Source organism: Podarcis cretensis (genome assembly GCF_951804945.1).
Source record: "Podarcis cretensis genome assembly, chromosome: 2".
NCBI lineage: Eukaryota > Metazoa > Chordata > Lepidosauria > Squamata > Lacertidae > Podarcis > Podarcis cretensis.
Genome location: NC_137171.1, coordinates 3079849 through 3103779, shown reverse-complemented (window position 1 = coordinate 3103779; position 23931 = coordinate 3079849). Strand labels below are relative to the sequence as shown.

Genomic DNA, 23931 nt, shown 5'->3' with positions numbered 1-23931 from the left:
TCAGGCTTTTTTCCATCAGAATTCCCACCCTCACCTACAAGAACGAACAGTGGAATTTTCATCCATTCTCAACCCCTTGCAGTTCGTCATCCTTAATTAGGGGGGGAAAGAGGCATTGTGGAAAATATGGAAGCATTTATTGCACATGAACATTTTAAATTAAACTCGGCAACCCCTGTCTCTGCCATGAGGCAGCGGCAGCTTCCTCATTTCTTCATTCTCATTTCTTCATCCTCTTTTAATTAAAGTGGCATCTGAAAAATAAAATCTCTAGCGGTTTCTGGAGATCAGTGCGAAGACCGTCGGCGAGTCCGGGCCGACACCGGGTGATGGCTTGGCTTCCAAACGTGGCAAATCTTTGGCATTGCGGGAGCACCTGGCTTTCCCAGCTTAAGTCTCTGTCCCACATCATCCCCCACAGGAAGCAGGCTGGGGGGAAGACCGGAAGTGAGAGCCCAGGATCCTTCGTTCCGGCCTGTGGCGGAGAAAGAGCTGGACTCGGGAGGTGATTGTGCTTCTTTTTCTCTTTCAGCCAAGCTGCGGTTATTATCAGAGGAGACTGGCAGCTTGGAAACTGTCCAGGGCACTGCGTCCTTCCCCACATATGGACGGAACAGACAGCTTGACACTAGGGGGCCTGAGATCAGACCAGCACCGGCCGCTCCAGCGGCTTCAAGTATTCCCTTTTTTGCTGGGAGCAAATGCCTTTGCTGCAACCCCCAGTCAGGGCACGATGGGTTTTGTAGGATCCAAGCCCCAGGGAAATGGGGGGAGAGGGAGGGCATTGGGCCTTGAGAGCCTGCAGCCTCTTTCTCTGTGAGGAGCAGAGGTGCCTGGCCTCTGCAGCAGTCCGTGGGGCCCGGTGCCTGTGGCCCTGCCCTGCTGGTGTTGGCTGTGCTCCCCTTCTCAGTGCTCACAGCGGACGATCCTGGTGCCTCTTTGCAGGGCAGCAGCGGCAACACACCTACATGGAGGGCGAGGCTGGGCCTGCTAGGCTTCTGAAGCTGCTTGTGGCTTCAGCTGAGCTTTCTCCATAGCCGTGCCATAAGGAAGTGAGCGCTTGAAAAAGCCCAGCTGTGGAGGAAACACAGAGACAAGATCAGGGCTTATAATGTAAAAGGTACAACCCAGGAATCTTCTGGGGCAAACACCACTGCAATGAACATGCCTTGTGCACATCTCTAAATACTCACCTTCATCGTGATGGGGAGACAACCAAAAGAAGGAAAACTCCCCCAGGAGACATTCCCAGCATAGTTTACCCATAACAGTACAAAACAAGAACGGGACTGCTCCACCCATCTATCCAGTGAGTCTTGTAACACTACTCTAGCCCACTGCATCTTATAGATCCTGCCTGCTAGTTTTCAGACAGATCTCCAAACTAGAAACACCCATAGGGTAAAAGCAGAGAGGTTTTTGCACAAGTCACAGAAATTAGGGTTGCCATATTTCAAAAAGTGAAGATCCGAACACAAAAGTTATTGAGATGTTTTTGCAAAATAGCAAAAAGGCAGGAAATAAAAATAAACCAAAACTCTGCAGTCAGAATAAATCATGAAAATTAAGCACACTTAAGACTCCTTCACACGAGTGTACAAATCACTAAGTCTCTGTTGAATATGTGAACTGACTACATCAAAATGCAGGGCAAACACAGCAGTTGGACTTGCAGCAGCGCATTCTCACATGCAAATTTTGACTGCATGTTGTAATCATCAAGCGACCAAAGATGGATTCACATGTGTCATGCTTTTTTCCTTCTTGTTGTTGTTTACACTAAGTCTTTCATTTCCACAATCCAAGAATTAGGAACGTTAGGGACTGAGGGGGAGGCTCACACATTACAGCTGCTCCAGATTCCTTGCGGCGGCAGCTACATGTGAAGGGCAGAATTGCATTGCTCCTTGCTGCCTGCATCATACATGACATCACACATGACACTTTTAGTTGCACAGAAAGCAGAAAACACACATTTGCAACTGTTGGAGATGCTTTAGCTAGGTAACTGCAGTGTACCTGCAACTCTCAGTTGAGCATGCAGGCAATGGCAAACCTGAATTTAGCTCTGTGCAATGTGCAAAAATGACTCAAAGTGCCTATGAGGGTGCGGGGTGGGTATTGCAGGGACTAGAAATAATAGAGAAAGGAGGGGCTAGGAGCTGTCCAGAGTGCTGAAGCCACACCCCATTACCACCACTTGAAATCCTGCAGTGTTCATCTGGAATTTGGAATGTTATTATTTGTTCATATTGCTCTCTGCAACTGTAAGGCCAAGAAACTGCTGTTAAAAAGCATTTGAAAGCAAAGCTTTTTAGCAGTCTAGCATAAAAACGTGGAGCATCCTAAGCTGATGAATTTAGTCATTACAGTCCTACTTGCAGCTGGTGTGTCAGAGATTCTAACACCTTATCCCCAACTCTGAACCTTGCCCCCCCCCCACTTTCTCCCAATTCAGTTATCCCACCTTGTATAGAACATAGATGAGCAGCGCCAAGAGCAGCAGTCCAATCAGAATAGCTAAGATGATGATCCAGAGAGGAACCCCCTGACTGGTCTCTGCCTTGGGCCAGTGCAGTGATGTTTGCACCTGTCAGCAGAAAGGAAGCAGGAATAAGGTTATCACCTGTCTTGCATCCAGAGGCTGCCAACCATTCAAGTTAAGTGGAAGCCTCATGTACAGGAACAGTCTTCTCAGTATCAGGCACAGGGAACGAACACCAAAGGCGGCCATTCCTTGGTTGTGAGCTTCTATCTAGAGGTATCTGGCTGCCTCCTATTGGAACCAGAATTCCATGGATGGACCCTGATCCAATCTAGAAAGATCTGCAAAACACTCTCTTTGATCAACAGCATGATTCAACAGCTTGTTGAAAGAAGGCCCAATTGAGTTCTATGGGACCTATTCCCAAGTACGTGTGCGCAGCAGCCCTGACTGGTGGGTCTAACTGGGTCCCCAGCCCCCCAAGTGGCCTGCAAATCATGTCCCCTGATGTCATATATGATGGCAGATGTTGGGCAGGCTAAGGCGTAAGTGGCCCAAAGGGAGGTTGCAGGCACCATAGATCAGCTAACCATCAGCACCTGCAAAGCTCCCTGAACAGTGCTTTGCAAGCATTGACCATCAGCTGATCACTGGGGCTTCTGCAGCACAGCACTAAGGAAGAATGAGTCACCCAGTGTCATTGTGACATCAAGTGACTGACAAGTGGGAAGCCCCCCCCCCCCCCCCCCGGTCAGGCTTGGCTGTTGTCATAATGATCCGGCCAGTCTGTCAGATCCAGGACTGCAGCCTAATTTTTACTTGTTGGAAAAGCAACAAAATGTATTCCAGCTAAACTGTCCTGTCCCCCTCTCCATCTATCTCCAACTGTTCTGTGGTGAGGATCCTGAAGACATGCTAGGTTTTTGTGATTCTAATGCTATTTGTAAGTTACCTTGGAAAGATCTGCATCCTGAAAGGCAGGATACTACTATTATTGTCACCGCCACCAAGGATTTATAACAATAAACATCAACAATAGTTAATGGTAATGAATACTGACCTTGAGGTAAGCGGTGGGTTTCTCTAGAGGCTGGATTTTGTAGGGCACTTTCTGCACGTAGTAAACAGCTTCGCACTGTATGGTGTGGGGATTATTCTCTTTCTGCAAATGTGTAAAGGGGATAAAATAAAAGTGAGGGCCAGATCCTGGGATGCACTGGGTTAGTATGTGGCCAGCTGACTCTGAAGAGACCTAGTAAATGTATGGGGAGGGGAAGGCCATTGGCTTCCTGCAGTGACTATTTTATTTAGGCAAACAACATTTCCATGTGGAAGAGAGGGTCAGACAGACACCAGCTGCATGCCTCTCTTCATTGCTCCACCACCAAGAAATAAGTGCTTTGATTCTCATCATCAGTTGCAAGTCATTCTGGGGCTTGTTTGCTTGAAAAGCGGGATATAAGCCTTTATCATAAATAAACAGAGCCAAGTCAAGAAGTGTGGTGTGTCCTTCCAGTGGAGGCAAGAGGGTCTGGGAAAGCTGGCAGGGGTTTCAGCACAATACACCAGATGCTGTGAAAGCCAGCCAGCACCCAGCAATCTCTTCCTCTCTCTCAAGTTGATTCTTAACCCGGAAATCAAATCTGCAGCTGTAAAGTGAGGCCTGGAAGAGGCTCCTGGCTGCTGCTGTGCTTACCAGCTGGAAGCTCTTGGACCAGACGCGGAAGTAGAGGCGCAAGCTGACACTTTTCTGTCTCTGCAGCGCCCCCATGTGGCAGCGGAGCTGGAAACACTCCTCGTCATTGCATTTCTACAGCACAAGAAGGAACCATAGTCAGAAGAGAGCCTGAGGCTGAAAACACCCCCAGAAACCCAGTTAGGCCACCAGGGCCAAAGGCAGCGATCGGATGCAGCAACAGGGCTTCTAACAACTAAAGCGTAACTCCTGGGGAAAGTCATCATGTCTAAGTGATTCACAAACTTTCTCCCTGACCCACGACCCTTTGAAAATTGTTGAGGGTCTTGGCAGACCACTTAATGATTTTTCTGCCGGTTGCTTAGGAACTGCAATGTGCTGTGCACAATGTGCTGTCTCTCAGCCTTTCCCCCTCTTTCTCATGGCTTCCTTCCTTCCCATGTACTGACTTTCCACTCCTTTCAAGTGCCTTGTCGGTCTCTTCTCCCCATCTTGGCCCAGCTGCAGTTTTCTTCCTCCTCTGAGGGCAGCAGAGCCTCCTCTCCTTGCTGCTTCCACACTTTGGGAACCCTGCTCTAAAGCTATAGCTGGGAAGGGAAATGATAAGGGCTGTACACAACTTTTCATACCGATGGAGATCTTAGAATCCCATGAAATCATTATGTGAGCAAAGGCTGCGGAAGAGCATGAGGAAGGGATGCATTAGGGCAGCGTTTCTCAACCTTGGGTCCCCAGATATTGTTGAACTACAACTCCCATCATCCCTAGCTAGCAAGGCCAGAACTCAGGGATGATGGGAGTTGTAGTTCAACAAGATCTGGGGACCCAGGGCTGAGAAACACTGCATTAGGGGCTTTGTCAGGCTGCAGCAGCAGCAGGAGGAAGACAAGGGAAGCAGGACCACTCCATCAGCTCAGCTGGACCAGCAACTTTTGGCTTCTCCTCTCGCATTCCAGGTGGTCATTGTAAGCGCTCTGTAGATAAGAGCAAGTGCTCAAGTTTACATTTTTCTTCCTACATGTTATGTATTTTAGACTGAAAGTCTGAGGGCAGCTAACTGATTGCTGTAGGCCACTCTGGGTGATTTTTTTTTCCAGCTGAAGAAGCTACAAGGCTTACCAGAGTGTTCAAAACTCCATCTTGTTTCTGCACATAGTGCTGCTCTGGCCAAGGTGAAGCTGCTGAGCTCTGCTCCAGCTAAAAGAGAAAGAAGGCACCTTTCTAAATAAGTTATCAATAGTCACGAGCCCATTGTACAAGCCTTTCGATAGTAGCTGTGACCCAGTGATACAGTTGACATAGTATATACTCTAGATGCTGCACCTCTGCTCATAGAATCATAGAGTTGGAAGAGACCACAAGGGCCATCGAGTCCAACCCCCTGCCAAGCAGGAAACACTCCACTCACCGACCCCACTGCCATTCCCCCCTGCAACAACTCATTCTGCCTCAGATGACGGAGGCATAGCCTTAGCACAGCCACCATGGCTAGGAGCCACCGATACCCTCCACCAAAGCCTTCCTTGCTGCTGGCCATCACCGAGTTCCATCCTTGAACTAACATTCCGCTTCTTTGCATGTCCACAAGTTCTGCTGAATCAGACTGAGCAGGAGTGCAACAGGAGATGCACAGAATTTATAAGAAAACAGCTGATTCTTTCACTGAGGTTTAGCAGTCTCCTTCTCTGGTAGTCAAGCCTCTCTTACTTAGAACAAAAAAGCCTCCCCATCCCATTGTTCAAAAGAAACTCAGCTCCTGGGTCTGCCTGTGTCAAGAAGCAGGCATGCAGTATCTCATGGAGACACCGTGCTTAACGGTTTTTTCTTTTCCAGCCGACCAATGGAGGCAGGTTACAAAGGCCAAAGATATGCCAGGGGGCAAGAGAAGCTATTGGAGAAATGTTGGGGAAGGGGCAAAGCATTAGGGTTCCTGGCACAGAACAGGATGGGGATGAGTTATGAAGAAGGTTCAGAACCTGGAGGGCCATCAGATTGTCAGAGTTTTCAGGAAGGAGTCAAGAAAATACCAAGAAGCTTGAATAATTAAAGTGGATCAAGGCGACCTGTCTCTATGGCAACAAATCCACTTAAAAACCCCAGAAACTGGATTTTTGCGGTTTGGAAAGTAATGGGGAAATGCATTGAAAAGTGTTAAGATGAACAGAAAGATGTAGAAACACCCCAAAGGCAAATTAGGATGAATGCTCAATGTCATAGAACCTCCCTACAAACAAATTAAAATGAGCGCCCAATAAAGGATACACATAATCTAACTTCTCTGTAGGCTTTATGCAACCAAATCAGGATGAATGCTTAATAAATAGGCTTGTCTGGAGGAGAGGCTGCCATTCTGCAGTGTGAACGCTGAGTCCCCCCCCCCCCCATCTAAAAATGTTCCTACTACTCAGCATTTTAATCCTGTGCTGATAGGGAATTGCACTCTCCCTGGTTGCAGAGGCTGAGCCCCAGGCCCCAAACTCACATCCCAGGCGGAGGCGCTTCTTTTCCTGCCCACTGACCAACCATTACCTGCAGGCGTGACGGGTTGAGGAGGTGGCTGGAGGTGCAGTTGGCTTGCGCCACGTAGCGTGTCATGTACAGCACAGCTCGCCCTTGAGTCCGGAGCGGGCAGCTGATGTCCAGGATCCCCTCGCTGATGGCGCTTGGCCCGTCATTCAAAAACTGCAGGACAAATGGGAAGAAAACAAATCGCAGGGACATCGGAAGCTGCATTACGTCACCAAGTCAGATTATGAGCCCGTCTGGCTTGGTGTGGTCGGTTATGGCTGGAAATGGCTCTCTGGGGCTTGCAAGGACTGAGAAGCTTTCTCATCACCTGCAGGCAAAGCAGATGCTCCAGCACTGAGCTACAGGATCCTCCCCCAAAGAGGCGGCAGGAGGGATGGGGGCGGAGGGGAAAGCACAATGGTCTAAACATGGTGGACAGGCCCAGTGGTCACAGAGAAAGGAGGATAGACAGATTGGTGCTGTTTTAAATAGTGGCAAGCCAGGTGCTTCCAGGAATGAAGCAAACACTCTTTCCTGCAGTTTGCCCTTTAGCACCCATTATCCAACGATACACTGCCTCTAATGCTGGAGGTTCCATTTTGCTATCAGTGCTGCCAACAGATTTCTCCCTTGTGAAACCTTGAAAGCTAAGAATATAAGATAGTGTGCATGCCATAATTCTTCAGGAACACAGAAGAAACACAGATTACAGCACTGGGCACAGGATTCAGAATTTCACCTTTTTTCCTCCTTGCTTGTTAAGCAAAGGTATGGTTCCAAAAGCAAGAGTGATCCTGCCCATGCATGAACTGCCACCACCCTTGCACTCTTGTCGTCCGTGGACAACACCCACCTCATAGACATGGCACACACCAGGGCCCACGTCTTGTTCTCGTTGCAGCGCTCGACTTGGGAGCAAGCCAGTCCCTGGAAGGGACACTGTCTCTGGCATGGATGCTCTATAGAAGGGGAAAGGAAGGCACTCAGACATGCAGAAGAAAAAGCGAATTTAAACAGGCCAGAGCAAAATCCTTATGAATTATTTAGGCTATTCAAAATGGCAAAAAATGCAAAATTATGAAACTTTACAGAATTGCAATAAAACTAGTGTTGCAAATCTGAAGGCCAAAGCCCTCATCAGTTGCCTTGTATTGTATTCTGGTGTAACAGCGGATTTTATTGCAACTTTTAAAAAATCTCTCTTTGGTAATTTCAAAATGAAGATCCTTTTCCTAGCCCACTTTTCCTCAGCAATATCAAATTGTAAGATCTCTGGCATTGGTATCATTTATTTATTGAAATATTTTTATTGCTCCATAAATTGTTCCAGGCAGCTAACCTAGATTCTCCAAAAAGGTGATGATAACATCCAAGAGGAAAAAATAGTAAATTAACAAGAACAACAACAACAGGCTGCCCATCTGACTGGGTTGCCCAGCCACTCTAGGTGGCTCCCAACAAAATATTAAAAACACTATAAAACATCAAACATTTTTGTTAATATGCTTTATGTGTATTTGGATTTGTCTACTTACTGAAACAAAAGAGTTTCTGATGCAGAAGCTTTATGTGTATTTGGATTTGTCTACTTACTGAAACAGCTCGTGTGGCTATTTACAGCTCGTGTGGCTCACAGGAGCAGATTAAATGAAGTAAATAAGAATTACTGGCAGCACGACTTTCTGCTGCTGAGAGAACTGTGCTGGTTGCCAATTCACTGCAGGGCAGCTTCAAGGTTCTTGTATTAATTCACAAAGTCCAAAGTTCCTAAAGGACCACCTGCTCTCTTATGCTCCCCCTCGATCACAGATATCCTCTGACTAGCCCAGCCTCCCGTGGGGAAAACAGATTGAGTGTGAACCAGCTAAACCGAAGCGTCTGGAGCGTTGTCGTAGTGCTAATTCAGATACAGGATTCCTAGACCTGCTTCTTGGGGCTGCTACAAAGGATCTGAGCATCGGGTGAGATTCAGCTAACTAGTCCTGAGCGCAGAAGCCAATGCAGGGGCTTCCTCTAGCTCAACAAGGGCTTTCCCCCCTCTCCTCTCCCCACACCGCCCACAAATATGAGCTAGAGGGTTGAGGGAACCCCCAGGGCGAGCAAAGAGGGAGGCAGAGGGGAAAGTCTCAATGAACGAGCAGACCTCACTTCATGAGTGTATATCCCTCCCAAAGAGAGACGGGGCTTCACCAGGGAAGAGCTATAATTTACCCTTTGGGGACTGAAGAGGAGATGTGGGGGCCTCACACCTTCTTATTAAAACAATTAATGACCATGCCAAACACTTTGCTTCTGGCGTCACACTCACCCCTGGGCTTTGAGATGAACGGCGGCCTCGACACGCAAGGGGAACGAAGCCACCTCACTGTGGGAGTTGTTTGCGTTCTTGCTGTAGTGAAAGAGACATAGTCATATGTGACTGTATGTAGGACTAGCACTGCACAGAAGAAGAGTACACAAGAAGCAGCTAGGAAAGGGGTTGTGGACCTTCATTCAGCCCAAAGGCAGGTGGGGCCAGAGACAAAAGTGGGCAGAGCAATGGGTGGAAATTGTACCTCTGTAGTTTTTACACAGACGCATGCACACCCCTCTGTCATCAACCTAGGGAAGGAAGAGGCATGACCAGAGCGCGAGGACACATTCCACTTGGGCAAAAAGCCCCCGTCCCCAGAAAGGATTAAAGAGGCACAGGGGGAAGAGAGGGGGGAATTCCTTTGCACAAGAGGACCATGTTCTGCACTTAGTTGAATCCTGCCCTGGGGAATCCTGCGGTTCCTCTGTCACAGGGATGGGGAACCTGCAGCCCTCCAGGTGTCATTTGGCTCCCAGCTCCCATCATCACCAGCCATCTTGGCCAACGGACAGGGATGATGGGAGTCCAGAAACAGGCTGCCAATCCCTGCTCTGTAGACAAGCCTCCCCGAAAATCATCTCACCCATTTAGCCCTGGTCCTTCCTTGCAATGCGCCGACCTGGGGCAGGTAACAGGGGCAGCTATGGGGAGAATTTGGGGAAATTCTCTGGCTCATTTTTACCTGTGAATCTGAAAGTCAAATTGGATGGATTTCTTCGCATCAAGGTGAGGCACAGTAAAGCGTAGGCCACCCCAGAGCTAGGCGAGATACGGAAAAGAGAAGAGTCAGTATCTGTGTCCCTCCCCCCCTCCACTGTCAATGGCTGTGCGTCACCTGAGGCAGCGGCCTCACTCTGCCTTATGGTAGAGCCAACCTTCCTATTCTGGGTGAGCCTAGCTAGCCCTACCCTAATTGGTTAATCCTCACACACAGGTGGGATGAATGCCCCCCAACAAATAGCTCCCACTTGAAGGAAAAGGCACTGTGCCCCATATATACGCTCCCCCCATTATTATGAGTGTCATCACTCTCCCTGATTGCAGCTTCCCAAAGAACACAGAAGCTCTCTCGCACTTTGTCGCTGTGTCCCCTATCACAAATAGATTAAAGTGGCTCTGATCACAGCTTGCTAGTTTTGCCTTGCTCCAATGAGCGGCCCCTTCGCACCATAACCATAGATCCCTTCATCACAGTTGACTTCTCATCTTATGGTATCCCAGGCTCTCCCAGCACACCCCAAGCGCCAGGGAAGTGGCCCGAAAAGTCCTCCAACCACCTGCCCCTAACAAGACCCCCTTGCCATGGAGTGCAGACACTCACACTGGTGCCTGCCTTCATTGGATTGCCGAGGTCACAGAAAACCATGTTGGTGTCATTCACCGTGTCATAGTGGCAGCTCAGGCTGGAAAGGTTCTAGAAGACAGAAGGGAACAAGGGTGAGAAGAGGAGGGTGGACTTGCCTCTGCTTGAGCTCAGGGGTTGGTGCATTGCCTCACCCTCGCGACAGATGCTTCAAGTATTTGGGTCGCATCAAATGTAGCAATTTCTCATGTGGCTATTGCAGTAAAGTGTGTTTTTTCCCCAGAGCATGGCGTTGATGCACCTCCTTGCTAAGGGTGCAAGGGACCACACTAGCTGGGACCGCGGGGAGCTGTACTCTAAAACATCTGGAGGACATCCGGTTGGCAAAGACTGGGATGGTGGGTGGAGTCATCATCCCAGCCCCACCCACAGGTTGACTCAGAAAGTCTGCTCTCTGAGGAAATCAGGGACATTATTTTATTTTTTTTAAAAGAAATTTGAGAGCATTTTAGTATACCAATCTAAGCAATCAAGCATTGCAGCCTTACCATAACCGCATTCTCTGGATCCCTCAAGAGGGGGCCATGATAGTTGCAGCTGCAAAACCTATTATCAATTTCTAGCATAGATCTATCCACAGACCTTCTACCCCATGAGGACTAGACCTTTTTGCAAAACCACTTCCTATGTTATTTCAAAAACCCACAAAGGATAAACTTGCTGCCTCTTCTTCTTCTTCTTCTTCCCCCCTTTAAAAATGATCATACTCAGGAACCCACCATCATATATCTGCTTTCCCAAAAATTGAGAATTGTGCTTGTATCTCAGTTCCAAGCTTTGGGAAAGGACAGTCTCTTCATTAAGTTCACTCCCCCCCGACCAGAAGGGGCTGCAAGGCAATTTGCCTGCAGAAGGATGAGATCCCCCCAGCGGTGGCACGTACCCCATGATTCCGCAGAACCCCCATGTAGTCTGCTTCCGGTGGGATGGTAACGTGGAGCTCAGCCTCATAAGCACCACCCTCACCGCGGTTCTGGGCGTGGAAGGTGAGGTTCAGCGCATTCTTGTCTCCCAGGTAGACAACAGTGTGGTCCCTGCATCAGACCCAGCGAAGAAGGAGAATGAGAGCACACACATATCAGCGAAGATCCAGGGATGCCCATTTTTAGGAGGTACAATATAGAGAGAAGCCATTTCAGACCATGCAAGTCTGGTTGTTTTCACACATGAAGCTTCTATCACTTTGAACTTAAAAAAACAATGGCAAAAACTGTATTCAGTTTCTCCTCCACCCTTCATTTTGGACTGACATATGGAACAAAGAGAGTCCCAGAAGTGCCTCGGGTACATTCACAGAACTGCAGAGTTGGAAGGGACCACGAGGGCCATCTAGTCCAACCCCTGCAATGCAGGAATCTTCCACCCAACATGGGGACTGAACCCACAACCCTGAGATTAAGAGCTGCATGCTCTACTGACTGAGCTATCCAGCTATGCCCCCACCCCTCTGGGCAGCTCGCATTATACACAGGATTATAAATGAAAATGGGCCTGTATGTTCAGTGTGCATGCCAGGCACAGATCTCTCTGCGTAAAAAGGAGTACCTATTTTGTCCTTAATACTAGTGCCATATATATATATATATATATATATATATATATATATATATATATTTCCCATAACAAAGGCCTCCAAGAGCATTCCTTGAATGCACCCAATACTGAGTGATTAGCATTTGCTTAACTGAGATCTCAGGTCTCTGCACCCTGGAATGGAAACCTTGTGAAGGTAGGAGAAGGGGACTGAATCCCTAGGAAGGTAGGAAGTGACCTTCTACAAAGTCAGGTGACTGGCCCAGGTCAGCAACGTCTATACAGATTGGAAGCAGCTCTTCTGGGAGTTTCTCCCAGCCTTGCCTGGAGACACCGGGGGCTGGACCTTCTGCATGCAGAAGAACATAAGAAGTGTCCCGCCGGATCAGCCCAATGACTCATCTAATTCAGCATCCTGTTCTCACAGTGACCAACCAGATGCCTGTGGGAAGCCTGCAAGGAGGACGCAGGTGCAACTACACCCCCCCCCCCGGAATTCCCAGCAACTGGGATTGAGAGGCATAATGCAAAGTAGATGTTCTTCCATGGAGCTACAGCCCACCCCATTGATTGCAGACAGATTCAGATAGGAAGGGGTTGTTGGTGCTGGATGAACACATGCCCTCCCCTTAATTCATAGCTTGCTTCTGTTTATACGACGCCTTTTGCAATTCTTACTCTTTTAAATTACTCTATTATTAGAAAGCTTATTTTTTAAAACATTTACATATGGGCAAGCAGTGTGCAAGATGCTGCTGACACAACACAAGAAGTGATATAATCTATGTCCATGTGCTATTAGATGGGAAAGGCACGAGATCAGCTAACAGCAGAGAAGCAGGAGCCGTTGCTGTGGGTAATAAGAAGAGCATAGTTTTGGCCATCTTTTTATCCCGTCCAATTGCACTTCCATTTTACAACAGCAGAGGGAGCCAAACTGCTGAAGGTGAACCCTTCTGAGGGAAATCACTGCTCCCCCGGCCCCCCAACGCCAAAGGTGTGCAAGTATTGTATTGTATGTTCTGATGTTCCCACGTGGCCGTGCTGGATGCAGATGCGCTGGTAAGAGGGAATATCTGATTAGCAAGAGAGTAGACCCCTGGAAGAAAGGAGGGAGATCAGGACTTCTGCAGAGGGTGCCAAGAGCTACAATCCCTTCCTGAATCCACAAAAGCAAAGGGTTCAACATGTGTAACAAGGATGCAAGGGGGAGTGGGGATCTGCCTGAATATTCTGGGTGGTGGATAAAGCAACAGAATGCAAACAGCACTCAAACTGCCTGGCTTCTTCCATGTTTGTAATGCCACAGAGCGAGGCAAGACAGAGCCTTACCCAAAAACGTCAAGCTGAAGGTCAGGGACACAGACATTGTCTTCACCACAGTCCAGCTGGATCTGGGCCTGGTAGGCAAAAAAGGACAAAAACACCTATTTGCCTGTTTGCCGACACTAAAAGGATCACGTTAACCTATTACTATGCTGACATAACATAAGCTACAAAACTACAAAAGCTGTATTTGGTTGAACAGCTAAACCATGGTGTGGAACTATGTTCATAAGCTGCAGTGAGTCTTGGGCTTGCATGCTTCCCATCTCCTCCCATGCAGGCAGGGAAAAGATGCTGGCAGAATTTTCTTGCCGAGTCCCGGAATTCTGGCTCCTTGTTGTGTCCAAGACTGAGCCACTACTTCTGAGCTGTCGTGTTTTGAAAGTGACCATTAACTGTTGGATAGCCTGCAGTTCTTCTTGAAACGAATAGGGACATATTCTAGACAAAGGGCATTAGGTTTCCCTGTCCTGTAGACCTTACATGCTTTTGGGTTATTATCTTTCCAGAAAGGCTGAGTGTCGCTGCACTGCAGTCTACCCTGCCAGGGAGGAGAGAAGCCCTTTCTGTACCCCATAGCACCAAACATGTGTTCATGGAATGCTGGGAGCAACTGCTGGGCATCCTCCAACCCGAGAGTACCTTCTGTTCAATGTGGTTGTGCGTGAGGTAGTTGAGGGTGGGCTGCAGACCATGGGCGTCCTGCGGGGCCTCTGGATCCAGCGAGAAGTTGAGGGACAGGTGGATGGGGGAGAGCTTGTCGCGGAATTCAGTCTCGTTCTGGAGAAAGAGACAGAGGGGGGATAAGGCACCAAGGGCATGGATCCCATGCTGCAGAGAAATGCTTGCTGCGCCATGGGGTGACAGGTGCTCCTCCGAATCTTCAGCCAAACTGCGAGGGCTGCATGGAGTTGCAGGTGCAGTCACATGCCAGCCACTGTGGGAACCCTTTTTAGATCCCTGGATGTGGGTGCTGGGAAGCAGAGTCCAGCACATCTGGCAAACCCACAGGTTAGCCACCCCTGCACAAAACCATAACTTCTCTTGCAATGAAGTGCAGAAATACCCAAGAGAAGAAGGCAGAGCTTGTGGGCACAGACTGAGACTCACCCTGAGGTAGATCTTCATCTCGCGGCACTCAGAGTTGGCACCGTTGCGGATTTGGAGGGTCTCGACTAGGTGGGGCTGGCGGGAACGCAGGAAGAGCGCTCTCTTCACTGCCCCTTTCTGTTTGAGGTGGTCGAGGTGCAGCTCCACATTGAACCCTACGCATGCAGGAGAGAAGAAGATGGGGTCAACCGAGATGTGATAGTACTATGCCCCAGAACGCAGCCTAAGAGGGGCTCCCACATCAGTCCCAGAAGAAGTACTGATCACCCACAAGATATAACTCTTGGTTTCTTAGCAAAATGGCAGTCAGGGAGGGCTCAGATTGATGGTTTGGTTGTTTGCAGGCATATTCTGCAACATTTCATTGCTTATGCAATAATAGAGGTGGACTTCTACCAGACCACCCAAACATCATTCAGCTTTATTAATTGTTCTGCAATGCTTCCTCAGAGTTACAGCATTTTTGGCATCTGGAAGGGACACTCTTGCACTGTACTCGGACCATTGGTAATTTGGGGCCTATGGATCACTACAAGTGTGGCAGATGCTCTTCCTGCCCATTTTCATTACAACTGAAAGAAATTTACGATGAGAATACTATTTTCAGATTTGTTATATGTCCACTTAAAGGTAAAGGGACCCCTGACCATTAGGTCCAGTTGCGGACGACTCTGGGGTTGTGACACTCATCTCGCTTTATTGTTGGCCTCCAGTGCCTCTCTCAATGTTGCTGGACTCCATCTCCCATAATTCCTGAGCATTGGCCATTCTGCCTGGGGGTGATGGGAGGTGGAGTCCAGCAACATCTGCAGGGCCAAGGTTCCCCATCCTTGCTGTGTAGCCTTCTGCTTTCGCCATGCTTTCTGTCCCAGCTTCTGGGTCCCAGAATCTGAAAACTTGGCTTGACCTCCAGCTGATCTTGACCTAACTCCAAGGCCTCCTTGATGCTGAAGGTTCATAGGAACATAATAGGAGCCCTTTGGATCTGACCAAAGGCTTCCTCTAGCCCAACATGCAGTTCTCCCAGTGGTCAACCAGATGCCTGTGGACCAGCTGTGCTAGACTCTGAGACAACTTCTTGATGCCAGCACTTGTCAGTGGCACAGATGCCACCCCTTCCCCATATTACTCACCAATGGAGTCAGGCACATGTTTCCCAGATGCATTCAGACAAAAGCTCAGGTTGATGCTGTTGACATGGGAGAAAGGGGGGAGCAATGAGTCATTGTAAGAAATGAGTGAAAGGCAGTGCAGTCTAGGGAGGGTCAAATTGGAATGTGAGTGCCCTGGGTTCAGATCCTTGCTCAGTCAGGGGCTCCTCTACATCTCCACTACAGTAGAATGACATTATTTAAGGGCAGGAGTAGTCAACATGGTGCCTTCCAAATCCCATCAGCCCCAGCTGTAATGGCCAATGGGCTGATGGGAATTGTAGTCCTGAAACCTTGGTTATTCCTTGTTAAGGGCCTACCTCAAAGGATTGCTTGCTTTAATCACTGTAAAGCACTATGGTGCTATAAAAATGGAAATCGCTGCCAGGAAAGGAGGTTGGTGCTCTGGACAGGGTGCCTTCTGATGCAGCTGGAGCTGAAACAGAACTTCGGGGGGAGGGAGATAGAGGAGATCCAGTGGCACGCAAGAATGCCACCTATTTAAAAAAAGGAATGGCTATGGAGATAGGAAAGATGTGCCACGTTCTGTCAGTTCTGCCAGGAAGGAAACGGGATGGGGCAGCAAAGGGAATCTGGGCTTTGTTCCCAGGGACACAGGTGATCCAAGGCAGAACAAACTGAAATGCAGAGAAGAGGGCAACAAAAGGCACCTGGCCTCAGGGCAGCTGTTCTAGGTGTAGAAAGGGAAGCTCATTCAAGAGGCAGATTCTCTTGATGCAAGAATTGGGGTGGGGGGGTGGTGGTGGTTGGGGTGTGTTCCTGTCTGGATGACTCAGCCTCTCCTCCCAGCCATGTGGTCCCAGCCGGGTCACCAGCCTATTACAATCACCCATTCATAGTCAAGTTGGGCAGGTGGCCAGGGCAACCTCCACTTCTCTCCAGTTGCTGAGCAACTGAAAAACTCAGTTCATAAATATCCCCCCAGGCCCCTTTCATGGCTAGAGGATCAATACAGCCCCTTCTTAGCTGGAGCAAATCTGGAAGGCACATGCTATTTTTGTCACATGGAGACCACATGAAACCGATCTCCATTGTGACAGCTTATTTCACCTCTGCCATAAAATGTCACAAGACTATCTGCTTCCTGGTTCTGCTTTGCCTGGAGTGAATGAGTTAGTGCAAGCACGGAGGTAAGGGCTCCTAGGGGTTTGTTCATGCAGGAGCCTGCGAATGAGGTTCCATGTGGTGAGAAGCCTCTAGGTAACAGTAGAAGCTCTTTGGTTATGACAGCTGCTACAAGCACCCACAGGGGGGCTTCCTTCCAGCTCCCAGCACTGCTGCCCACTAATATGTAGATCCATGGCCATTGTTTTTGAAAAGGACAGCCCCCCACATTTTAAGCGTTTCTGGAATTTTACAAACTGTTGGGTTTTTTTTAACACTCCTACAGTAGCATACCATTAAAAAAACACACACACAAAAATGCAGACACCAGGATGCACATGCTAGCGCAGGTTTAATAGTAAAAGGCCTCCTGTCCTAAGACTCCCTTACTGAGAGATAAGCCCCGGCACTGATCTCAGATGGGTCTAACTCACAGCTCTCTTAGGGCTTGTCCACATGGGACTCTTCTCTTTCTCTTATCGGGTAAACACCAGAAAGTGTCCTGGTGAGAGGTGGGGAGCTTTTGCTCGTGATACTCCTTTACAGTGTGGAAAGACACTGCTTTTGAAATGGCTCACCGGCCACAGGAACACAGGAAACTACCTGACACCAATTCAGGCCACACCCCCTTGCAGTGTGGTCTACACTGACCAGCAGGAACCTATTTCAGAGTTTCGCACAGGGTTATTTCCCAGTCCTACCAGGAGATACTGGGGGTTGAACATGGGACCTTTGGTGCCCTCCCTCTGAGCTATGGTCCTTCCCTATGGCTTACCCCAGAAGACTGGGAATTGTAGCTCAGAATAAGGCCAAGTGAGCTACAGTTGCCACCGTCACTTGAGGACCATCAGGACTGTGGTTTCCTTCCAACATCACTCACCAAGCAACGGGGGTTCCAGTGCCCTCTAGGGTGCAAGCTCTCTCCTCAGGGTTAAACATGGTGGGGAAGATGCTGAGAGTGGCGCTTGCATGAACAATGGGGCGGCCCCTGTGAAGGTAGGCAAGAGAGGGAGGGAGAGAAAGAACTGTGATGTGTTTACCATTTCACCTGTCTTTCTGAACCTTTCAAACTCTTCTCCCCCAAATCGAGGGGTGGGGAGATGCATTTGTCTGCATCCCCATCCACAGTCCTTATGCACAGTGCCTACCTGTAAACCAGGGCTGTGTCCATTCCAAAGGCTCCCACAATCAGATCTGAGAGAGAGAAAGTAGTGGACAGGCAATGAGCTCTATCTTGTTGCAGATTTTGATACCATTTTCCAGGGGATGGTTTCAAAAGAGAAACTTAGCTCAAAGCTGCTTATGTGTCACATTGCCTATTGTTTCTCAGTGGTTATGGGGAAAACCACTTAGCACATGCTCAGAGGAAGCCTCCTTTATTGCTCTTCCTTGCAAAGTCCTCTGAGATAAGGGCAAATCAACAGCTGCATGGTTAGGGGCAGATAATGCTCTTATGTCCAAGTTTTGCGAAGATAAGTATCAATGGACCACTTAAACATAGACAAGGGCAGTAGCCTCCTTGCATGACTGCTGCCCTTCAAGTGAGAGTCTCTTTGGAGACCTGATATTAAATGCTCATGATAAAGTGGGTGTTTATAAATGCCATTGCAGAGGGCTTTTACAATACCACTGGGACACTTTCTTGCTTTCACTCTGCCTTTGAGAGCATTCTGAGGGTTGCCTCCCTGAAGACCTATATTTATGCCAGATGTTAACATGCTCCTTAGGATACAAGATGCCCAAACCGGCTGTTGGATTAACTGATCAATCATCAGGAATATAATAATTCCCCTCTATTTCCAACACGCAGGGTTTGAGTGCCGCTGCCTACAGAGCCAAAATGGCGCCATACATGCACGAGGGAGGTATCAGGAGCACAGAGATCTTAAAATAAAAACCACTAAAGCTGTAAGAAACCTCAGACAGTTCAGTGAGGACTGAGAGTGCTCGATGGCCACAGAATGCTGAAGGGGGTGGAATGGGAACCCGGGTGGGAGGAACTGCCTAGAGAGCATGGCTGGCTGACTGATACAGTGAACAGGAGCACTCCACGTGGAAACATTTTCTTGCAGATCCCACTTGTGAATATTATTTGGACTTCCTTAAGCTGTTACTCAATTGCACAGAGAACCATATTGCCTCCGTATTGGGGTCAGACAACAGAGTGCCCTCCAGATATTGCTGGACGATGAGTCCCATCATCCCTGGCCAGTGGGCGACACTGGCTGGGGCTGGTGGGGACTTGGGAGTCCAACAACTTGGCTAAACCTGCTCTATAGGATAAAGAGTTTGCTGGGCCCCCTTTGGATTTCTGCCTTTAGCCAGACAGAGAGAGCTGGGACCGAACCTGGGACCTCATCCATGCAAAGCTACCAAAGATAACCTATGGCTCTTTGATGCTTCAGATGCTCCATTGCAGCCTTTCTTGTGGTTTCACACTCAGTCCTCACCTGGGTAGCCGTTTCCATCCAGGTCCTTAGCCCCACGCATGGAGAAGCCAAAGAAGTCTGGAGTCTGGCCAGCTGGCCAGTGACCCTGTAACACCTGAGAAGGCTTGGGATTCAGTCCGCCAGGCCGGCCATTGTACACATAGACCATGCCTTGCTGCTCCTTGCCACCAAACGGGGCCCCAATGGCCACATCTGCAGGAACAAATTCCAGCGTCAGCATTCATTCAGGTATTTGACAAGGCGTAGATGCCACTCGATCTACAAACACCTCTTAAGTGGCTGGCATGAAACAGGTGCAGGTGAACTTTGGCCCTCCAGATGCTCTTGGACAGCAACCTTTTTCAGCTGTGGGCCGGTCCACCATCCCTCAGACCATGTGGTGGGCCAGACTATATTTTTTTTTGGGGGGGGAATGAACGAATTCCTGTGCCCCACAAATAACCCAGAGATGCATTTTAAATAAAAGGCCACATTTTACTCATGTAAAAACATGCTGATTCCTGGACAGTCCGCGGGCCAGATTGAGAAGGCAATTGGGCCGCATCCGGCCCATGGGCCTTAGGTTGCCTCTCCTGCTCTTGGAGTTGAACTTTCAGCTGCCCCAGCAAACATGGCCAATGGCCAGGATGACGGGAGTTGGGAGTCCAGCAACCACGGGAGGGCCAAAGGTTCCCCATCCTTGACATTAAACAAAACACTCATTTAAAGAAATGCCCATGTGTTGAAAGCAAGTTGGCCTAAAGCATTTCGAAACAGAAGTAAAACCAGCAGTTTTAAAAAAAGAAATAACAAATCACAATTACCTGTTAAAAACAACATGTCAAATGCACATCTGGACAGGCTTGATTAAAGAAAAGAATTTTTAGCAGGGGTTAAAAAAAGCAATGCAGTGACAATTGGAATAAAGAAAAAAGGACAGACTAACCACCATCAATAAGGCACCAGTTCTCCCCGTTTGCTTGAGACTGTTGTCATGCTAGCGCCCTTGAGCGCATGCACAGCCAGCTGTGACTGACAACTCTTGCCTGTGCGCAAGTTGGAGGGTGAGGGAGAGAGGGGTGGTAGTTAGGCGGTCAGAGGGGAACTGCCATCACCACTGCTGAGCTGTGAGCTGAGCTGAGGGGAAGGCCAGAAAGGCTGAGAGAGAGGAGGGCACACTGGGTTATAACCTCCAGAACTGGAAGCCGTTATATTGCTGGCATCTGTCTGGCTCAAGAGACAATGGAGTGCACCTCCAGGGGTGAAGCCAAACTACTGCATTAGCAGCACTGAAATGGGCAAGCCTGGGCAGGGTGGATTGAGGTCCTGGGCTGCTCAGGCATGACCCCACTCTCAGCCTCACTGATGTGGTCCAAAGCAAAGCAGAGCAATAAGCTTGGCACCAGCTGGGCTGCAGGAGACTCCACTCCAGATTTGTGTAGGTTTTAATCCTTAGTCTGTTCTTTTCCTGAAGATGCCCCACAAAGCAGAGGAGGTTTAGGACCAGAGTGTTCCTTCTCCTAGATGGACTCCCTTACCAGGTGGACAGCCCCACCTGCCCCTCACTTCCCTCAACAGCACATGCAGAAACTGTTTTCTTGACCGTTGGACCCACTCTTGGTCTTGCCCACTCATTCCGCTGGAGCCTTTCTTGGCAGTGGTACAGTTAGATAAATTGAGTTGCTGGTCTTGGTCCTACAGAGTCCCCCATCCCTCCCCACTTTAGATGGTGAAGTGTCTTATTTCACTTCTTTCAAAAAGGAGCCCAAATGGATTAAGGGACCCTCCTTCTCTCTCTGCTGAGTTGTCCCCCAAATTCCCCAGGCTGCCTCCATTAGTACTCTAACCAGAAACCACACCGAGAACCAATATGGTGTAGTGATTAGTGTTGTCAGACCAGGGACTGGAAGACCAGGGTTCAAATTGCAACTCAGCCATGAAGCTTGCTGGGCCTGACACTGTCTCTCCGCCTGACCCACCTTACAGGGTTGTTGTGAGGATAGGAAGAGGAGGGGGGAGCCAGGTATGCCACCTTGAGCTCCTTGGAGGAAAGGTGGGGAATAATGTTGATGACATTGAAATGAAATGAAGGGGTTCTAGTAACAAGGTAAAAGACTATGTAAGAATGGACTGATGGTAATTGAAAGCTTGAAGTTAATGAATTTGCTGAATTAAATTTTAAGTGGAATACAAAAAAGGGAGGCGTGAGGAAGTCAGGAAAATAAGTTAACTAAAGAGGAGAAGATAAAAAAGAGGGACTTTTGTTTTTCTGGGTTTTTTGTTGTTTTTATGTTAAGTGTCTGTATTTTTTGTATTTTGTATTTCTGTGTTTTTGTATTTTTTCTTGTGTTTTCTTTACTGCTTGTTTTATAACTTTTTATTGTTAAAATTCAATAAAATATCATTTTTTTTAAAAAAGGTGGGGAATAATGTAATAAAAACACATCGTAACCTCTTCTCACTCCACACCCTCATCCCCCTAACTTCTGTGCCCAGGGAACCCCAGTACAGGAGCACAGAAACGGTTTCGCAGGATCTGTACACAAGAATGCACACTCCGCTCCAATTAGTTTTAATTTTTGCTGCCTTTTCTCTCTTAGCTGCTTTAGAAACTTCTGTTAAAAGGTGAGACCAAAGGAAATATTTTAACACAATAAATTAAAACAATGGAGAAGAGGAAAAGCATCAGGCCTTAGCCTCTTGTGCAGGACTGTAGCAGAAACCAGGAATTTCAGTACCTGCTTCAAGGTGTGCCCAGACATACATAGCACGATGCAAATGTGCAGTATGAACCTCCTCCAGCAGATGGCAGCCAAATCACATGTAGGGTTTTCCTATTCGGCTACATACACAAATATGGGTCACAAATACCTATAATACTTTTGTCCTGGGTTGCATCTGGCTGTGATCAGAATCCAGACCTTGCTCATAAACGTATTCTGAAAGGGCAGGAGGAATCATTGCTCTTTAATGATTTTGGAGCCCCTCTGATTTGCCTATGACATTAAAGGAAAACTAATCTACTGTAAGCTATCTTGAGTATGCACACTATGTCTAGGGCGGGGAACCAAATCAGACACACATTTTCTGCTGAACAGATTGCTGCCTCCTCTTTCAATGTACCACATTAAACTTGATCCCCACTTTGCTTTGTTATTTTGTGGGACACTTGTCTGGCAGGTTCAAGAGGGTTCCCTAATGGGAGCCTATGTTGCAGGGGGAGTCGATCACCAAGGGTCCAGCACCTATAACAGCTGAGTAGAGAAAAGGGGAATTCAGTAAGTGCACACTGGTTTGAACAGCTGCTCTTGCCCAAATTATCCCATCTACACAACTGTTAAAGGTACATGAGCTCAAATGTCGAAATGATGGGCTTGACCCTTCTGTACTTTTAGTTATATAATGGCTCATGAGATCAGGACTCTGCAGATTCAAAACCACATCCCAGGGCTTGCTAGTGGGCTGCAAGAAAGCAAACAAATGAAAGCTGTGGCTCTTCAGATGCAGCTGGACCACAATGCTACTGTGCTGCTGCATCAGGGGAGATGAGATTGTCCAGTCCCACTCCTTGGAAAGGCTCAGCCATTTTCAAGGGGGCTGCCTCTTGCATCTCTGTGCGAACTGTTACTCTCCACTGGCTGCTTCCATTCAGGAAGCATGCCCTGAACAATACAACATGCAGATGCAGTTTGGCATTGATTGGGGTGTGCTTCCAATTTTAACTCTTAACCCGCCCCCCCCCCAAATCCACCAGAGTACCTTAACCTCAGCTATGAAAAATCTGGGAAGGGCGGGAGAACTGCTTTGAGTGGAACAGGGGTCTGGCATCAATGCCCGTGTGGCATTGTGAAATAAAGGGAGGGTAGAACTAACAAGCTGTTGGTTAATCCTGCTGTCACAGTGAAAAAGTTCAAGAAAGGGCAGACATTTAGCAACAGCAATAAAATGAAAATGTCCTCATGGATGCTCACAAGTTGCAAGAAAATTGTTAGGAACTTGGTAACTTTTGACGAAAGGTGGGATGCAAATATCTGGGGCAGCCCACCCCTGCATCTCCTTGTCAAAGATCCCTACCATTGTAGCCATCCTGGTCAAGGTCTCCCAGGGGAGCAATAGCACTGCCAAAGCGACCAAATTCTTGGTGACCAGTAAGTGCGGCCGACGCCACTGGCTCCATGCCGTACAGCTGTTGCAGGAAGATGTAGACTCTGCCCACCTCCTGCACACGACCATCTTCTGTTTTTTCCATGTATAAGGGGGCACCAATCAGTAGGTCATCTAGGCTGCATGGTGGGGTGGGAGGAGAAAGAGAAAGAGCCTTAAAATACCAACTCTGGATCCAAAAGGTACAAAGAGCTCACTGTCAGGGTTCAGAGAAGCACTAGTGGGAGTGGGAGAGCAGCAGGGTCTAGAGGCACATAGCCTCCCTCCTCAACCATGGCCAGAGTATCTCCATGGGGTCTGCACTGCCCCTTCCCTCTGCTATCCATGGCAACTCTCTTCCTCCTTCCTAGACAGAGCCCACCCAAAATCTCCCAAACTCAAACATAGTCAAACATTTCCACAGCTTCTTCTAGTGTGAAGAAAAGCCTCTCTCTCTCTCTCTCTCTCTCTCTCTCTCTCTCTCTCTCTCACACACACACACACACACACACAAACTAGTGATTGCGGTCACCCTTCCTCAACACTCACCTGTCACCGTTGAGATCAGTGGCAGCCACAGCATAGCCAAAATAGGCAGCCATCTGTTGAGGGAAATGACAGGCAGCTGGTGAGGCTCAACGATGAAGGATCCTGCAATCGTGACAGACTGTCTGCTCAGGGTGGGACTCCCCACAGACTACTCCCCACA

The 23931-nt window shown here is 48.4% G+C and overlaps 1 protein-coding gene across 3 annotated transcripts in view; it reads right to left on the bottom strand.

Moving 5' to 3' along the window:
* Positions 1-115: 115 nt before the first annotated feature.
* ITGA5 (integrin subunit alpha 5) overlaps positions 116-23931 on the bottom strand; it is a 71712-nt gene continuing 47896 nt past the window's right edge. For all 3 annotated transcript variants that reach the window (XM_079967817.1, XM_079967816.1, XM_079967818.1), the window contains exons 11-30: positions 23772-23824; positions 23154-23362; positions 19101-19292; positions 17799-17844; positions 17531-17638; positions 15508-15563; positions 14375-14529; positions 13907-14044; positions 13271-13338; positions 11289-11439; positions 10364-10456; positions 9725-9801; positions 8998-9078; positions 7543-7648; positions 6711-6863; positions 5301-5378; positions 4182-4295; positions 3546-3647; positions 2468-2590; positions 116-1074 (exon numbers count right to left, since the gene is read on the bottom strand). In XM_079967817.1, the coding sequence (XP_079823943.1) occupies positions 991-1074; positions 2468-2590; positions 3546-3647; positions 4182-4295; positions 5301-5378; positions 6711-6863; positions 7543-7648; positions 8998-9078; positions 9725-9801; positions 10364-10456; positions 11289-11439; positions 13271-13338; positions 13907-14044; positions 14375-14529; positions 15508-15563; positions 17531-17638; positions 17799-17844; positions 19101-19292; positions 23154-23362; positions 23772-23824 (2187 nt within the window). In that variant the 3' untranslated portion in view covers positions 116-990. The remainder of the gene's footprint in view (positions 1075-2467; positions 2591-3545; positions 3648-4181; positions 4296-5300; positions 5379-6710; positions 6864-7542; positions 7649-8997; positions 9079-9724; positions 9802-10363; positions 10457-11288; positions 11440-13270; positions 13339-13906; positions 14045-14374; positions 14530-15507; positions 15564-17530; positions 17639-17798; positions 17845-19100; positions 19293-23153; positions 23363-23771; positions 23825-23931) is intronic.